This window comes from Belonocnema kinseyi, chromosome 4, assembly GCF_010883055.1.
Source record: "Belonocnema kinseyi isolate 2016_QV_RU_SX_M_011 chromosome 4, B_treatae_v1, whole genome shotgun sequence".
Classification (NCBI taxonomy): Eukaryota; Metazoa; Arthropoda; class Insecta; order Hymenoptera; family Cynipidae; genus Belonocnema; species Belonocnema kinseyi.
In genome coordinates, this window is record NC_046660.1 from 35,053,921 (window position 1) to 35,071,039 (window position 17,119).

The 17,119-nt window shown below is 25.0% G+C and overlaps 1 protein-coding gene across 2 annotated transcripts in view; it reads left to right on the forward strand.

Moving 5' to 3' along the window:
- The first annotated feature begins 2,106 nt into the window (after positions 1-2,106).
- The window catches only part of LOC117171651 (sphingosine-1-phosphate lyase), a 35,710-nt gene continuing 20,697 nt past the window's right edge, over positions 2,107-17,119 (forward strand). The window contains exons 1-5 of one of the 2 annotated variants that reach the window (XM_033359154.1): positions 2,107-2,405; positions 7,711-7,864; positions 10,098-10,313; positions 10,402-10,610; positions 14,772-15,008. In XM_033359154.1, the coding sequence (XP_033215045.1) occupies positions 7,720-7,864; positions 10,098-10,313; positions 10,402-10,610; positions 14,772-15,008 (807 nt within the window). In that variant the 5' untranslated portion in view covers positions 2,107-2,405; positions 7,711-7,719. The remainder of the gene's footprint in view (positions 2,406-7,710; positions 7,865-10,097; positions 10,314-10,401; positions 10,611-14,771; positions 15,009-17,119) is intronic. The other variant, XM_033359153.1, reaches the window with a different exon arrangement.

Consider the following 17,119-nt stretch of genomic DNA (forward strand, 5'->3'; position numbering starts at 1 on the left):
ATCATCTTCTTGGTTGAATTCAAATGTTCTTTTTTTATTGCAATATTAACTATTAAATGTTTCAATGTTATTTAATTTGTTTGCATAAAAATCAAATACGTCTTTTAAAGTTGAAAAACTTTGTAAAAACTCTTTCTTTTGGCTTAAAAAATCAATAATTTAATAGAAAATTGGACCACCAGCTTAAAATTTATTTCTTCTGTTGAGAATCTATATTTTTATTTAAAAATTCAAATATTGATTTGAAAATGTAACTATTTGGTTGAAAATTTATTTTTGTTTTTTGCAAAAAATTAGGTTTTTATATGAAAAGTTATTACTTAATTTTTTGTTAAAACTGTATCATTTATAATTTGAAAATACAACTATTTGGTTTAGTATTCAACTAGCTTGCTGGAAAGTCATACTTTTTCGTTGGATTCAATTGGTTGACAATTCGTTTTTATTCAATTGAAATTTTATCTTTTATGGTAGAAAAGTCGTATTTCTTGGTATAAAATTGGTTTAAAATCTTGGCTGAAAATGAACTCCTTTTTAAAAATTCAACCTTTCGGGTTAAAAATTCAAATATCGGCGAAAAAGAAGTATTTGTGGGTTAAGGATTGAATTCTTTATTTGAAAATCTATTATGTTGAAAATTCATTTCTTTGTGGAAAATTAAATTTTTCATCTGAAAAGTTCACTATCCAAATTTTTTGATGTTCTTTTTTTATTCTTTATAAATTTAAATTTCTACTATTTGTATGAAAATTTATGTATTTACTTGAAAATTGGTTAATTTAAGTAAAAATTAAAATTTTGTTTGTTGAAACTCATCATTTTTGTTGAGAATCCCACAATTTTTATAAAAATTAATCTTTTTTAGTTAAATTCAACTGGTTAAAAATTTGTTTTTTTTGTGTTGAATTTTTTTTTTAATAAATATTTAACGGTTTCAGTTTTGGTTGAAAATTATTCTTTTATAATACACAAATTGAACAATTACGTTAAAAACTCATCTTTCTTGATTTAAAATTATTTTTCTTGTCGAAAATTTTTGTTTAAAGTAATTTTATGAAGTGAAAAAATTTACCTATTCCATTTTTTATAGAAAACTTAGTACAATATTCATATATTTGGTTGAAAATTCGTTTCTTGGATTAGAAAATCAACTTTTTAGTCGAATATCTATCGTTTCAGTTAAAAATTCCACTATATGGTCATGAATGAACTTTTTTGTTAAAAATTCCTATTTTAGATTTTTAAATTGAACTGGTTTGTAGAAAATTCGTATTTATGTCTTAATAATCATTAATTTGATTTAAAAAACTATATTATATAAGGTTGGAAAATAACATTTTTGTTAAATTATTTATTCAAAAATTTAATTAATTAATGAACTATTTGTTTAGCAATTCGTTTTCTTTTCTTTTGGAAAAACAGGTTTTTTATCTAAAAAAGTGAAAAGTTAACTATTTAATTTTTGGTTGAAAATTTATTCTTCACAAGTTGAAGATTCAATTCCTTGATACAAGTCCATCTATTTTAATTTGTTAGGGGAAAAAATCTCAGTAATAATAATCGCAATGTTCCTAATTAATTTTTTCATTTATTCATTCATTATTCATTATTCGTTTTTTTTTCGAAAAGTAATTTTTTAAACTGAAAATTTAATTTTCCTATTTTTGTTTGAAAATTAATGTTTTATGAGTTAAAAATTCAACTATTTGGTTAAAAGTTCATGTATTTTGTTGAAAATTCCTACGGTTGGGTTCAAAAGTCATCCTTTATGACAGAAAAGTTATCTTTCTTGGTTCCAAATTCTTCTCTTTTGGTTCAATTTGTCGGGCTGAAAATTCAACTGTCTTCGAAAAAATGTGTCTTTTTGGCTTGAAAAATCGACTATTTGGTTGAGAATGATACTACTAAATTTTTTCTGTCGATAATATTGGTCTTTATATATCAAGAAGGATTGAAATGTTATTTTTGATCAGAAAAGTGTTACGCGTTAACTTAATGATGTTTGGCATTCCTGACACATTTCTACTTGAAATTGTTCTGGCGCTTTTCGCGTGCGCATGCGCATATTAACAATGAGTCAGCTGGACATTACGTCGTTACGTCCATGGGCTCAAGTCAGCTGTCAGAGAGTGAACAATGAACATGTGCTATCAGTGATAAACGTGATAGTGATAATCACTACAAAGAAGCGAACCTTAATTACATTGTTATTGCATTACGGTGAATATAACGTGAACAAAGATCAATTTTTCGGTTCAGATAAGATAATGGCAGAGTGATGATGAGATTTTTAGTATTTACGCCATTTAGGGAATTTACTATCTTTAACGCTTCACATAAGTTTCCGCAGCTATGAATTTTGAGTGACATTCTTGATTTTTTTTCTCCTGAGAATAAATTTACCAGTAAGTACTGAATCTTCATAAAAAAGTGACCAGTGATTTTGTGTGCGTGACTCTTTCATTACTCAGTGAATTATCTTTCGAAACAAATTCAGTTTGTTTTAATACTTTGGGGTTAGGAGCCGTATCCCTTTAAAATTTAAAGCCATTAAGTTTTGTTTCAAACTGAATTTTTCAAAAGGGAAAAAAAATTCTGTAAAATCGAAATTGATATTTTAAGATGAAACAACGGTCCAGTTTCAAGTATTTTCAAATTTAGACAAAAAACAGTGAATAGTCTGGGTTTTAATTTTGAATCTTTTTCATGCTCATTTTGCATAAAATTATCCATGAAAAAATATATTTCTTTTCGATCTTGAATTTGAAAAGATTCATGACACATTTGTAGACCTTTAAGAATGCATAAATTTTATCTATTTATCTTTTTTGTATTTTGTGCAGTTATATCGCAAAATGGAATTTTTAATTATTCTTTTTGTCGGTTAAAACCAGAACAGTTGGTCAACAAATATTCCAATTATATTTTTATACTTAAAAAACAAACTATGCCTCCTACCAAAAAATGTTTTCATGAAAGTTTAGAGGTATTCATAAAGGTCACAATTTTCATATCTAGGGAAAATAAATGTGTTATATCAATAACAATTGATAATTTTTTGAACAAAATTAATTAAAAAATTAATTTTTCGGCTTTTTCTAAAAAAAAAACTTGTAACCAACTGTTTTAAACTCTTTTTTACATTTTTGTCCAGAAACCTCGATAAACATCTACAATTATTATTGTCAATATTTTTGTGGAAAATTTTTTATCCTCATATATTTGAAAATAAAAAATTCCATTTTTCCTGTGGACACTTACAATTAAGGTAACTGTTAATTACCAGAAAATATGAACGTTTTATATCTAAAATTATTAAGAGCAATAACAATAGTGGATCGTTATCAAGTTTTGTAATAAAAAAACTTTGTTTCAAAAATTGTCAATTACTATCCATCAATAGCACAGAGCCGTTATTAAACAACGAACTAATTATACGCTAGCCTAAATAAAAGCACTTTTTTTCTCACAAAAAGCCTAAAATTATGAAAAATTTGTTAAAACAATTGTTGTTAAAGTGACATTCTCGTAAAATTTTCGGCTGATTCAGTGGAAAGAACTTGATTTATTTATTATCTTTCATGAATTCAATTCAAAACCGGTTCTTGTTTATAAATTGTTAAAAATTAGCACGAATCATTTCTAATCCCGATGAATTTATTCTCAATTACTTATTTTCTATTAATAGATTGAATAAATGTTGTAACAATTTTTAATCTTCTAGACCACTTGTTTGAATATTTGTTTAATTGATTATAGGTATTTCAGATCAAATCCAAGTATTTCTCGATAAACGATGCTTTAAAAAATATATTATTTTCATTGTTATTGCATAAAAAAAATATAACATTTTTTCAAAATCGGCCATGATAGATTTATATGGAATTTGACTACCTTTAATTCTTTAAAAACATTACTTCTTTTATTTTATGCTTACGGATATTTCATTATAGTTAAAAATCAGGTTATCAAAGTTGATTTGTGAATAAGAGTCAATAATGATCGCTATTTTTGCTGAAGTCAAATTCAAAACAGGGGGCCTAGTAGACCTTGAAATCGAGAAAAATTCGGGTATATTATTCGGTTTGGCAAACCGGGGAATTTTATTTAGGTTCTGAATTTTTTCTTTTATCACAAAATGGAAAAGCTGTCAAAATTCTCTATAAAAGATGCCAGGAATGAGGGCATTTTATCAAATCATTTAAGAGGATTATGCAAATGTAGTGCAAATTTCAATGTTTTCGTAAAATTCAAATAAAATATAATATAAGGTAAAGGTCACGATTACGATTACTTGACATATATCATGATAAACATTTTCCAAAGTTTCTACAACAAATTTGAAGAAATTCAAAGACATTTCATCGTAATTAAAATAATAAAAATGAAATTTTAAATAAAGCAGCAGAAAAAGTATTGAAATTTGAATAACATTTAGATATGTTGCACCATGCAAGCAAAAACTTTCACAATAACAGGGTGGCCGTTTTAATCGAAGAAAAAAATTCCCGGTTTTTTCCCGGTTCGCAAACATTTTTCACTGCCAATGAAATTTAAAAAATCAAACTATATTATACACATTTTTCCATATAAAGTAATAAACAACAAATTAAAGAATTCACAGTGGAACACTTGAATTCCAAACTTTTCAAATTGAAGTTTGAAAGTTTTTCAATTCAAAAATTTTGCATTCAAATGCTCAAAAATGTACACGTATCAAATGGAAGATACTAAAACTTTTCAATTGAACAATTGTTAAATCAAATGCAAATGAACTGCAAAATTCAGAAGTTTTATCAATTATAGAGTTCAAAGATTTAGATTAACTTCCAAAAATATGAATCCACGTGAACATTTTCAATAGTCTAAATTAAAGAATCAAGCAATGAACTTTAAAATTTTTCAAAATTATATTATTTCAAGTAGTTTTAAGATACACACATTAAAAATTGAGAAATAATTTTTCCAACTTAACATTTCTGTAATTAGGAGTTAAATTATTTTTATTTTAAATAGTCTAGGCATCCTTTAAAATCTTTAAAATTTTATTTCAAAATCTAGAGAAATCTAGAAGTGGTTTAAAATTTTTCCAAATTCAAAGTAATTTTAGAATTTTTTTCGGAACTTGTAAATATATTTCAAAATGAATTGATTTTTTTTCTATAACTTTTAGAAAATCCCACAAATTAAAACAAAAATTCAATTTAAGTTGATAAATAATAATAGAACACTTATTATTTGTAAAAATATTAGAGTAATTTTAAGAGATATTTATAAGTTTTAAAAAGATTCGAATTAAATTTAGAACTTGAGATGATTTCAAATACTTATAGCCGCATTTTTTGTTTATAAATAAACAAAAAATTTAGAATTTTTTAAGAATTGTGAAACACTTCAAAAGAATAAATATTTGTCTTAAGATTCTTAGGAAAAATGAAAATGATTTTTCACTTTGAAAAATCATTGTAACAGAAAGTTTAAAAAGATTTGGAGATTTCAAAAATTATCAAAGAAGAACATGGAAGATTTTATGGATTTTTTATAATTTGCAGGATTTTCAAGAATTGTAGGAAAATGTCGATTCATTTTAAACTATATTTAGAAGTTCAAAAAAAATGTTAACACACTTCCTTTAAATTACTTGAAATAATTTCAAGTTTTTAATTAATTTTGAATCTTTTCAAAACTTCTAAATATCTCTTAAAATTACTCAAATTTTTTCTTCAAATAATACGTGTTTAATAGTTATTTATGCGCAAAAATTCAATAATTTCACTTATAAATTAAACACTTTTTAAATAGAACAATTAAAATTGTCACGGTTTCAATTTACTCGTCTTAAATGAACAGTGAAATATTGCTAAATATGAAATACTTCTTCTTTTTGTACATTAAGAAATTTCAAATTAAATGGGATACAAATTAAATAACTTAGACTCAAAATATTTTCAATTAAATAAAACCTTTAATTATGACTATATTATGGATTTATTTTAAAGTTGAAAATAGTAAAACGCACGTTGACATTTTTTAATGGCTAAAAAAATTAATATAAATAATATATTAATCAATTTATTTATTAAATTCAATATAAAAAACAATATAAAGAAAGACCTGGAACTTTGAATTAAAAATATATTATTGATGAATCATGAAAATTCTTATTTAAAAATAAAATTATCGGATTAAATGATATATTAATTTCAATTCTTATTAAGACTTTCGGATTGAAACAGTTACAATCTGGAAATCCTCAAATTTTGAACGGATCTAGAATTGTTTAGTCAAATCAATTATTGTTCAGATTTATATACTTAGAGTACAGATCCATTTTAAAAATAATTTATTTGTTTATATTTACAGTTGATAAAATAAAACTGTTTTTTATCAAAAATTTTCAACTTCAAATGATGTTAATTTTGAATTATTTAAATCTTCAAAACTGCACTTTAATTATTTTTAAAACTGTTAAAATCAAACTTGGGCAACATTTTTATTCTAAAAATTTTGTTAAATTCCCGTAAAAAATATAAATGCAATGTAATTTCCTGGTTTTCCCCGGTCTCATAAAATTCCTGGTCATTTCCTGGTTTTCCAGGTTTTCCGCCCAGCGGCCACCCTGAATAATAATGTTAGTAAGTTGGCGTGCTTTGATAAAAACTCAGCTTTCAAATGATCTGAAGGACATGAAAAATGTTTAATACATTATATATTTTTTAATTTTAAGAAATCATTGAAATTTGCACTACTTTTGCAACATATTCTTGAAAAATGAAAAAATAACTTCATCCTGGCTTATTTCATAGGTAATTTCAATCTCTTTCAACCTATTTGAGGTAAAAAATATTAAGCCTCATATAATGAACTAAAAGGTGATGTCATGCTTATAATCGGTAATTTAGTTTAGATTAATATTTATCACTTCATTCTGTGATTGAGGATAAGTTTGGCATATATATGTAAATCATAGTTTTCTTCTCGATATAAATTGTGTATCTATAATCTTGAAATTTCAATTTATACTCATTACTTGGAGACAAGTTTCAAAAAGATATCTTTAAATTGATCGGGGGGAAAACTGGCCAGGAAAAAATTCAGAAAATCCCAGATATTATAAATAGATAATATAAAGTCTGGAATTTAAAAATATTAAAAGTCGATCGTGTGGAAAATTTTGTACAAGTTTCATATGAGTAAGGTCATCACGTGCATTAATATTTATGAAAATGAAAAGAATATGCACGTCCACGTTCTTATCTTAAACCCGAGTGCAAAAACCAGTGACAGTACAGCATTTGCAAGATTCATTTCGATGTTTTTCATTTCTGTGTAATCAAATAATTGTGTAGAGAGTTTTTCCCTGAAAATTAATTGAAAATAAATAAATAAAATACATATGTATAAAATCCTTCAGAATTATTAAAGGTCAACAGTAACACATTTATTAAAAACAATTTAATATTATCTTAATAAGTAATTTAAAATTCATATCTACGTTTGTAATTAGTATTAACATAAGATGGAAATATTTTCTAGTAGTTTCTTGTGCAATTTTGTTACACAATTTGACCTTTTTTACGCTTATGCATTTTAAAATTGCCGTTCAAAACATTGAAGAAATACATATTTTTTATCTAATCTGCCTATGCTTGAATATTATTTGTATAATCTTTTCTTACTTTTTATTCGAATATGGATTTTTAATCATTGATTTCAGATATGATAACTATTCCGCTGGTCGGTACTGTAAAAATATTCGTAAACGATGCCTTCAAAGAAAAAGAACCCTGGCAAATTGTCACCATAACGACGACATCGCTCCTCACAGCAATATGGCTCTGGGATTTAATTTTCCAAGACGAAAGTATGCAACCTTTTTTTCTAAACCATTTTTTTTCGAGAAATTTATTACTCGAATTTTTCGGGTGCATTAGATAGCAAGACAGCATAGGATTGTGTGTGTGACTGAAAAATATTGCATTATATTACATAGACCATAACTAAATTTTTGTATAAATATAAAATAATATACAAATTAACTTAATACAGAAAAAATCGGTGAACACGTTTGAAATCTTTAAAGACCATACAAATTAATAGAAATCGTTAGAAATTCTTTAAATCTAAATTAAATGAAACTCATTCATCTAAATTCTCTAAAAAAATCGTCGAAGTTCCTAGAAATGTTTGAAATCCTTGGATATTTACTATAATCCATTAAATTTTGTGAAAGTTTTAATACCTTCAAATCCCTTGAAATATTTAGAATCCCTATAAATTTCCTTCATTTTCCACAGTTCTGTATAAGTCTTCTTAAATCTTTGAGAAGTGAAATTTTTGAAAATTTTCTAAACTTGAAGTACACATTTTTTTCTTTAAAGTTATATAACTGTTAATGTAATTGAGATATTTGATATTACTTTCTTCACTCTGATAAATTTTATCGCTTTTTTTTGAAATCCACAATAAAATTTAGAAAATGTGTAAAATTAACAAAATGGCAACGATTTTTCTGAACATACTTAAGTTGATTTTCTCAACAAAAAAACCCACACTTATATTTTTTGTCAATCTTTTGTTGGATTTGCAATATTATAAGTAAAATAACTTGCGAGTTTTATGCGGGCCAAATAACTTGTGGCTAGGAGCATTTTTTCATAAATAAGAATTTTCGTATTTTTCTTGCTTACAACAGATACGAAAAAATTGTATGAAAATAGTTAGCACAGTTCAAAAAGTTCTATAAAAATTTTCTTGACTTATTTATGATATCTTGTACCGTTTCCTAGAAAAATAAAAAAAAATCAATATCTATAAAACAAAATTCTCTTTATCACAACAATGGGCTCGCCCGCATAAAAGTTATAAATTTTTTTTTTTTACATAAACAAAGATGTGCAAACACTAATTTTTCAAATAAAAAAGATGGAGTTTGGAAATTTTCACAGAAATTGCCTATATGTTTCCAGTCTTTGAACTTGCTTTTTAAACTTTTTATATATAAATGAACAATTAAAATTAAAATTGTCTGTTCATCTTTGTATATCATTCTGTGACACTATAATGTTTATGCAAAATTAGATTCACAATAATGGGTAAAAACTCCAAAATTAAATTTAAATGCCAAACTACAAGTTTGTTCTGATTTTGAAACTGTGCACAGAAAAGAAATTTATAATACAGTTAATAAAATATTTGTTAAAGTTGTCTAAAAAAAAGAGTTTATATCTAGAAATGTTTGAAATCCTTGTTGACTTAATAAAATTCTTTAAATCTTTTAAAATCTTGAAAAATTCTTACATCTCCCTTTAAATATTGAAAATCTCTTAAAATCATTTTAAAATCCTTAAAATTCTTGAAGGTCATTCGAAATCCTTTGGTATTCCTTAAAATATCGTGATATGTTTGACAATTTTTCAAATCCTGTGCAATTTTTATGAAATCTGTACAAATCTATGGAATCACCATGAATTATTTTAGCCCCTTTTAAATTTATTTACAATTTTTAAATAATCGAAGGCCTTATAAAATTCCTTAAATCTTGTAGAATTTTCAGAAATTTCGTGAAATCCTACAAAATTCGTTCAAATTACTTGAGATTTTTGCTAATAGTAAATTCCATTAAAACCAGTAGAAATGATTTGAAATCAGTATAATTTAAATCAATCTCATTCGTTAAAGATATTGAAATATTTTTGAATCCCTTAAAATCTCCTGACATGTTTTGAAATCACGTGATTTTTTGTAAATTATACCGAAATCGCTTATAATCCATGGAAATTGTGTGAAATCCATTGATATTTAAGACCTTTTAACTCATGAAATTTTGTAAAAAAAATTTGAAATCTGTAGAATCCTGTGAATTCCCTTGAAATAATTTGAAATCCTATCCCAAAGAAATAATTTGTTTGCAGTTTATCTATTTTTGCATCAATCTTTTCAATATTTTCACGTGATTTATATACTGATTTTGATATGATGATATTCTATAATCGTTCTTCCAGAATCGAAAAAAAATTATTAAAAAATCATGATTAGAAAAATCATTAGAGATTTGTCGACAACAGCTAAAATATTAATTTAATTCTGAATCAAAGGTCTCGCAGATCGAGTGAAGAAAAAGGGAATGAAATTAGCTCGTTACATACCAGCTATACGTGCTAAAATCGACAAAGAATTGTCAAAAATAAATGCAGATTTTGAAGAAGACTGCGTGCGAAGAGTAAAAAATGTACCATTTATTGTAACACTTCCTAAAGAGGGTTTCACTTCCGAACAAGTTTTAAAACTTGTGGAGCAATGTACTCAATTAGGTGAGAACTATGTTCTTTTTAAATACAAAAGTATGTCTTAATTGTGCTTAATATCTGATTGAAAATATTAACATATTGAATTTTCCAGGCGATTTTGACTGGGAAAACGGAAAAGTATCTGGAACAGTCTACAAAAACGACAAAGATCTCAGTCAACTAATGGGCAATGTCTACAGTATTGCTTCTTACACAAATCCTCTTCACCCAGATATTTTTCCCGGCATCTGCAAAATGGAGGCTGAAGTAGTGAGAATTGCTTGTACTTTATTCAATGGAGACGAGGATACGTGCGGAACTGTAAGTGCACTTTTTCCAGATTTAGTGACATTAAATTGCTTCGATCTATCGAAAGAATGATTTTTTTCATATTTTTAAATATTCCTGTACAAATTTGATTAAAAAATTGCTTTCTATTATAAATCATTCTCGTGACAATTTATTGTGCATCTCAAAAAAAAAGTTTGTTAATGCATACAAAATAGTTATGGGATAATTAAAAAAAAGAGTTTAATTCTAATTCTCTGTTCTTGGTTGAAAATTTTTTAAGAATTTCTCACATATTGAACAATTTTTATATAATATTCCATATATGTGAGGACGCCCAGCTAATATAATTATAACAAAAAATTTGGTATATCTAGAAAATAAAAAAATGTAAATATAGTTATTTATAAAATACTGAGTTGTGTTCAAAAAAATTGTATTTTTTTAACTGAACCTTAAAAGTAATTTGGACATTTAAGTATTTGCTCTTTATCGAAACACACTAGAAAAAATTGACAAGTTTAGTTAGTTTTCAAACAAAAAGGTCAACTTTCTTTTAAAAAGACGAATTCTCAAGAATAAACATAAAAATTTAACGAAATAGTTTTATTCTCAATAAAATAAATGAATTTTTACCCAAATAGTTGAATTTTCGAGGAAGAAAATTAATTTTCACAAAAAAAATACCAATTTTTGATCAAATTGCAAAAAAATTTCAACTAAATAGTTGAATTTTTCAACTGAAAAAGATCCATGTTTACCCAAGAACGGAACAGCTAAAATTTCATTACAAAAAATTAAATTTCATTACTAAAATTTAATTTTCACAAAAAAAAATTAATTTTTTTACAAAAAAATTATTTTTCATTGCAAAAAATTAATTAAAACAATAAAAAAAAATAATTTTCCATAAAAACGTTCAGTTTTCTACCAATCAGTTGAATTTTCAACCGAATTGTTTAATTTTCTAGACACGAAGACGAGTTTTCGAGAAAATATTTGAATATTCAATCAAAACAGATTCATTTTCAACGAAAAGTTTTGCATTATCAACTCAAAAAGATTAAATTTGTATCAGAAGAAATAAATTTCCAAATCAAACAGACAAATTTGCAACAAACAGTTGAGAATTTTCTGTCAATAAAAAAAAAACTAATCCAAAATGTTAGTTTTCAACCAAAAAGGTGAATTTTTTACCAAAAAGGCGAATTCTCAACAAACATATAAACTTTCAACTGAATAGTTGAATTTTTCAACTAAAGAATGATCCATTTTTATCCAAAATTGGAACAGATGAATATTTAATCAAAACAGATTTATTTTCACCGAAAAGGTTAAATTTGTGTCAAAATAAATGAATTTCCAAATCAAAAAGACAAATTTGCAACAAACAGTTGAACAGATTTTTCATATTTCTCTGTCGATAAAGAAAAAAATTAATCCAAAATGTTAGTTTTCAACCAAAATGGTTAATTTTCTGTCAAAATAACAAATTCTCAACAAACATAAACTTTCAACAAAAAAGTTGAATTTTCAAGGAAAAATATTGATTTTTAGAAAAAAGACAAATTTTCATTAAATTATAAAAATTGTCAACCGAATATTTGAATATTTGAACAAGAAAAGATCAAATTTTAACCAAAAATGGAATAGCTAAATTATTATTGCAAACAATCAGTATTCATTAAAAAAAATTTATTTTTATTACAAAAAATTAATATACAAATCCAGAATTTTCTATAAAAACTTTCAATTTTCTACAAACCAGTTCTATTTTTTGTTTAATTGTTGAATTTTCTAGATAAAAGGACGAGTTTTCGACAAAACAGTTGAATTTTCAACCCGAAAATACGAAACTTCAACAGAAAAGATAACTTTGTACCAAATAGTTCAAATCTTAAGTTAAAAAATTAATTTTCCAAAAACAAGTGAAGTTTTAACAAAGAAGTTAAATTTTTAACGAAAAATATGATTTTTCAACAAAAAATGTAACAATTAATATTTCAACAAACTATATTAATTTTTAATCAATAACAGTTGAATTTAACTAAAAGAAAGATACGTTTTCAACAAAATATTTGAAGAATCAACTTAAGCAGGAAAAATATAATTTTTCGCCAAAAATATGAATTTTTCACGAAAAATATGGACATTTCCAGCAAAGAAATTTAAGTTTTTAATTTCAAACAGTTTAATTCAATAAGAAAGACGAATTTTGAACAAGAAAGTTGAATCCTCCATTAAAACAGACTGGTTTTCAACCAAATTGTTGCACTTTTAACCAAAAGGATTACATTTTTACCAAGAAAGAAGAATTTTCAACACACTATATAAATTTTCATCCAAATATGTAATTCAATGTTGAAAGAAAAGAATAATTTTTCTACCATAATAGGAAATAGGAGAAATATTCGACAATTATTTGTACACTCTAAAGGAAGGAACATTCTTTTTATAAGGAATGACATATCTTTTAATAATTTTCAATGATATTCACTATTTAAAAATTGGATATTCTTAGGTCGTTGGAAATCTATTCATAGTGATATAAAAAAGTCCGAGAAAAAATAAAATGAGTTGAATACACAATTTTGAGTTTAAAATCGCTCTCATACAAATGTTTTTCCAAAATTTGTAATTTCTTCCTAACTATAATTAATACTTTTAATATAAATTTAACACTACACTCTTCAGAAGAGCGAAGTGAAAATGCTAAAATTGATCGAATCGTTTGAGCTGAGGGATAAAAATTTGTGAGTCGACATTCAAAATTAGTGAAAAACAAAATTTTCAACTCGGTTAATATCTTCTGTTTACTTTTTTAAATTTACAATTACAAATTTTAAGAATCCAAAAAATTTTGACTTATTTAGAATTTTTTCAATATGTACAAAAATATGTTTTTTGGATTGATTCGAACCTGAAAATTCTTTAGCTTGAACCAAAGAAACATTTTATTATTTTTTATTCACAGGAAACATTTTTTTCGTGGTGTTTATAACGTTCTAAAATCGCAATAAAAAATTAAATCCCAAAAGTTTTTTTCTGAAAAAGAAAAATGATAAAATTTTTCTTTCGTTGAAACTGTTTGAATTTCGGGTTCGACATATTCAACTTTTTTCAAATATGTGCAAATGACTCAATAAAAAAAACACATCTTTTGCACATTTAAAAAACATTGTTATCGAGAGAAAAATTGTCTGTTGTTTATTATTGTTTACAAGTAAAAGCTGTAAATATAACAAGTTGTTAATGATTTTTGAACGAATCGGAATTATTTTGAACTTAAAATCGTTAAATGTCACTAATTTTTAATTTTTTTCACTTTTGCCGAATTGGAATTTACAAGTGTTTACCCCTTAACTCAATCGATTTGATTTGTTTTAGAATTTTCACTCAGCCCTACTTTTCACTGCTCCTAAACTCAAATTAAAAATCACTCAAGTTAGAACATTTAATATTGCAGTTGATGAATTTGGAATATTCAAATTTTTTATTAGGTATTTAACTTTGTACATTTTCACTAGAAAGTGTTCACCTTCTAATACTTATTTCAAAAGTATTGTATATTTTGTAGCTGTTTCAATTTTATATTGGACACCAACTTCAGTATCCACTTTTCACATTTTCAACATGCATTAAAATATTTCAGCTTCAAATTTGTTCAGGAGTATTGATTTTTAATGGTTCAGCACTTGAAACGTGTACCTTATTCATCCATAAATAATTGTGTTATTGTTATAATTATTATTCAATAATGGATACACTTAGTAATTTTAGAGAATTTTCCGCGTAACTCAAATATTGTATTTCCAAATATCGTATATTTAAAAAGAAAAGGGGACATTTTTTGATAATAGTAAAAAAGGAAAATTTCAAAAAAAAGTGTAAGCTGATAAAAGAAAGGGAAGACTGTGCATCCTACATAAATTTTCTACTGACAATTGAATACTTAAATATTTAATTGAAAAAATCTGAAATTGAACAAAATAAAATATTGAAACACTTTTCATATTCATCTTAGTACAATCGAATGCAAAATCCCGTTCACTGAATTAAAATCCCGGTCATTTCCCGATTAGGTAGACACTCTGAACTTAACTAACTGCGCAAGACAATTTTCACTTTCAAAAAATGTAATTACACTCGTAATTATTGATTTCTTCCTTAATTATTACTGATTTCCGTTTTTAGATGTCTACTGGTGGAACTGAGTCAATTTTGCTTGCCTGCAAAGCATATAGAGATTATGCGAGAGAGGTGAAGGGAATCAAAAAACCGGAAATGGTTATTCCCGTAACGGCTCATTCGGCATTCGACAAAGCAGCTCAGTTTTTAAAAATCCGAGTTCGAACTGTGCCCGTGAACTCTAAAAGCTACACCGTCAGAATTGACGACATGAGAAGGGCAATTACAAAAAATACTATCATGGTGAGTAATTAATTAACTACAATAAATATGTATAAAGAGAGTTTACAAAAAAAGCTACCGATTTTAATGAAACTTGGCAGCTGATACACCAAACATTAAAAAATAAGTTTAGGCTTGATTTTAAGTTAATGCTTTAGGAACTGTGAGCTTAAAAAAAGACCTTATTTATTTATTTATTTTTATTTTTTAATACATAAAATGTTATTTTCGTAAAAAAAAATATTGAAATAAAAATAATGTTACCCATTTTATATTTCAAAACAATTTTCCAAACAATTATATAAATTCTAATGGAAAACATGAATTAGAACGTCACTTAATAAACTTGGTAAAGTGGAGTATTCGTTTTTATTTGAACAAAAAGTAAATATAATACTTTTTATATTTGAAAACGCAGTAAATAATATTTAGATCAATAAAATATGTAAATAGCTTTGTGGAAAAAAGTTTTAATAGTATACAAGTTCAAACTTAATATTTGAGGGTTTAGCGAGTACTTACGCTATTGAATATAATGAGAAAAATGTAATTGAAATTGAATTCAATTTTTATCCAAGAACATATAACATAAAAATATGTAAATAACATCAAAAATGGTTTATTCAATAATTCAAATTGTTGCAAAAAAAAAACTATTTTTCAGAGGAACAAATATAAATGATAATTTTATAAAACGTCCAAGATAAAAGAGAGCAATTAATGAAATTTATTATTTTATTTTTCACTGATTATTAAATAAAATGGTTTCAAATGTAAATTTAGTTAAATTCAATAAGAAATACATTATATCTATTATATATTCATAATCGAGTGTATTCACATGGCAAGTTAATTTGTTTTCGACACTCAACTTTAAGAATCATATTTTACTTTTCATTCAAATTCATATCCAAGATATATTACACTTTGTCAGGGTTATTGTACGACCATATAAATCATATTTTGTCTTTGGTATTCATAAAAAATTATTGGAAAAGTATTTTGAAATGTTAAATAAGTAACATTGTTTTAATTTCAAGAATTTTTTTGCATAGAAATAACATTTTCTTAACTAAAAAATTAAAAAAGTGATTTAGTCCCATTGTTTTCTATGTAATAACAGGGAGTGATGGGACAACTAGCGCCGCGCTGGAGATATTAGGAACTAATCAAATTAGGACAGTTGCGGGATCAAGTTAAAATCTTAAATATGGAGAGATGTACAGGGTTGCTTGTGCTCATCAGTCATATTATTATTTTCGAAAATACCTAATTATAATAAATTGTCGAAAGTAAGTAACAATAAAAGTTCAAATAATCATATTATTTAATATTAACAATATTTGAAAATTGTATACAAATTTTAAAAATGTATTAAAATTGAAAGCATGTTAAATAATATTGTTTCGAAACTTTAGATTTTATAACTATTCTAAAAACGTGATAATTATAAATGCTTTCTCATTTAAAACATTAAAAATCGTAGAATTAAAACTTGTAGCGTTAAAAATTAAAGTCTTATTAATGAATCGATCATGTTTCTCGAAAGAGTTTTGAGGCTAGATTCAGAAAAATAATTTCGGAAACATTTACTATCTCCAATTTTTACATTCTTTTTCAAATTTAAAAAAATTTTTCTCAAATCTTTTGCAAGGTTTAAAATCTCTGAAACAGTTTGAAATCCTTTCAAATATTTTTTAAATCATTAAAACCTTTGTCAAATCATTTCAAAATATTTCCAATCTTTCTGAAATCACGATGAAATTTTATTATTCTTTTGAAATCTTGAAACCATTTTCGATGCATGAAATATTTTTTTAATCTTTTCGAATATTTTTAATATTTGCAAAATCATTTCAATATTTTCATTCGTTGTGAAATGTTTTAAATCATTGTGACATTTTCTTTATCTTTTCGAAATATATAATATATTAAATATTTATAACTATTTTCACATATTTTGAATCTTTGTAAAAGTATTCTAACATATTTAAAATCTTTGTAAAATCATTCGAAATCGTTCTGAAATCTTTTTCAATACCTGAAATACTTTGTAATATATGTTCTTTCGTACACTAGGGTGGTCCAAAAATGCATCGCAACATGTTTTTTCACTCTAGATGGCAAGAGAC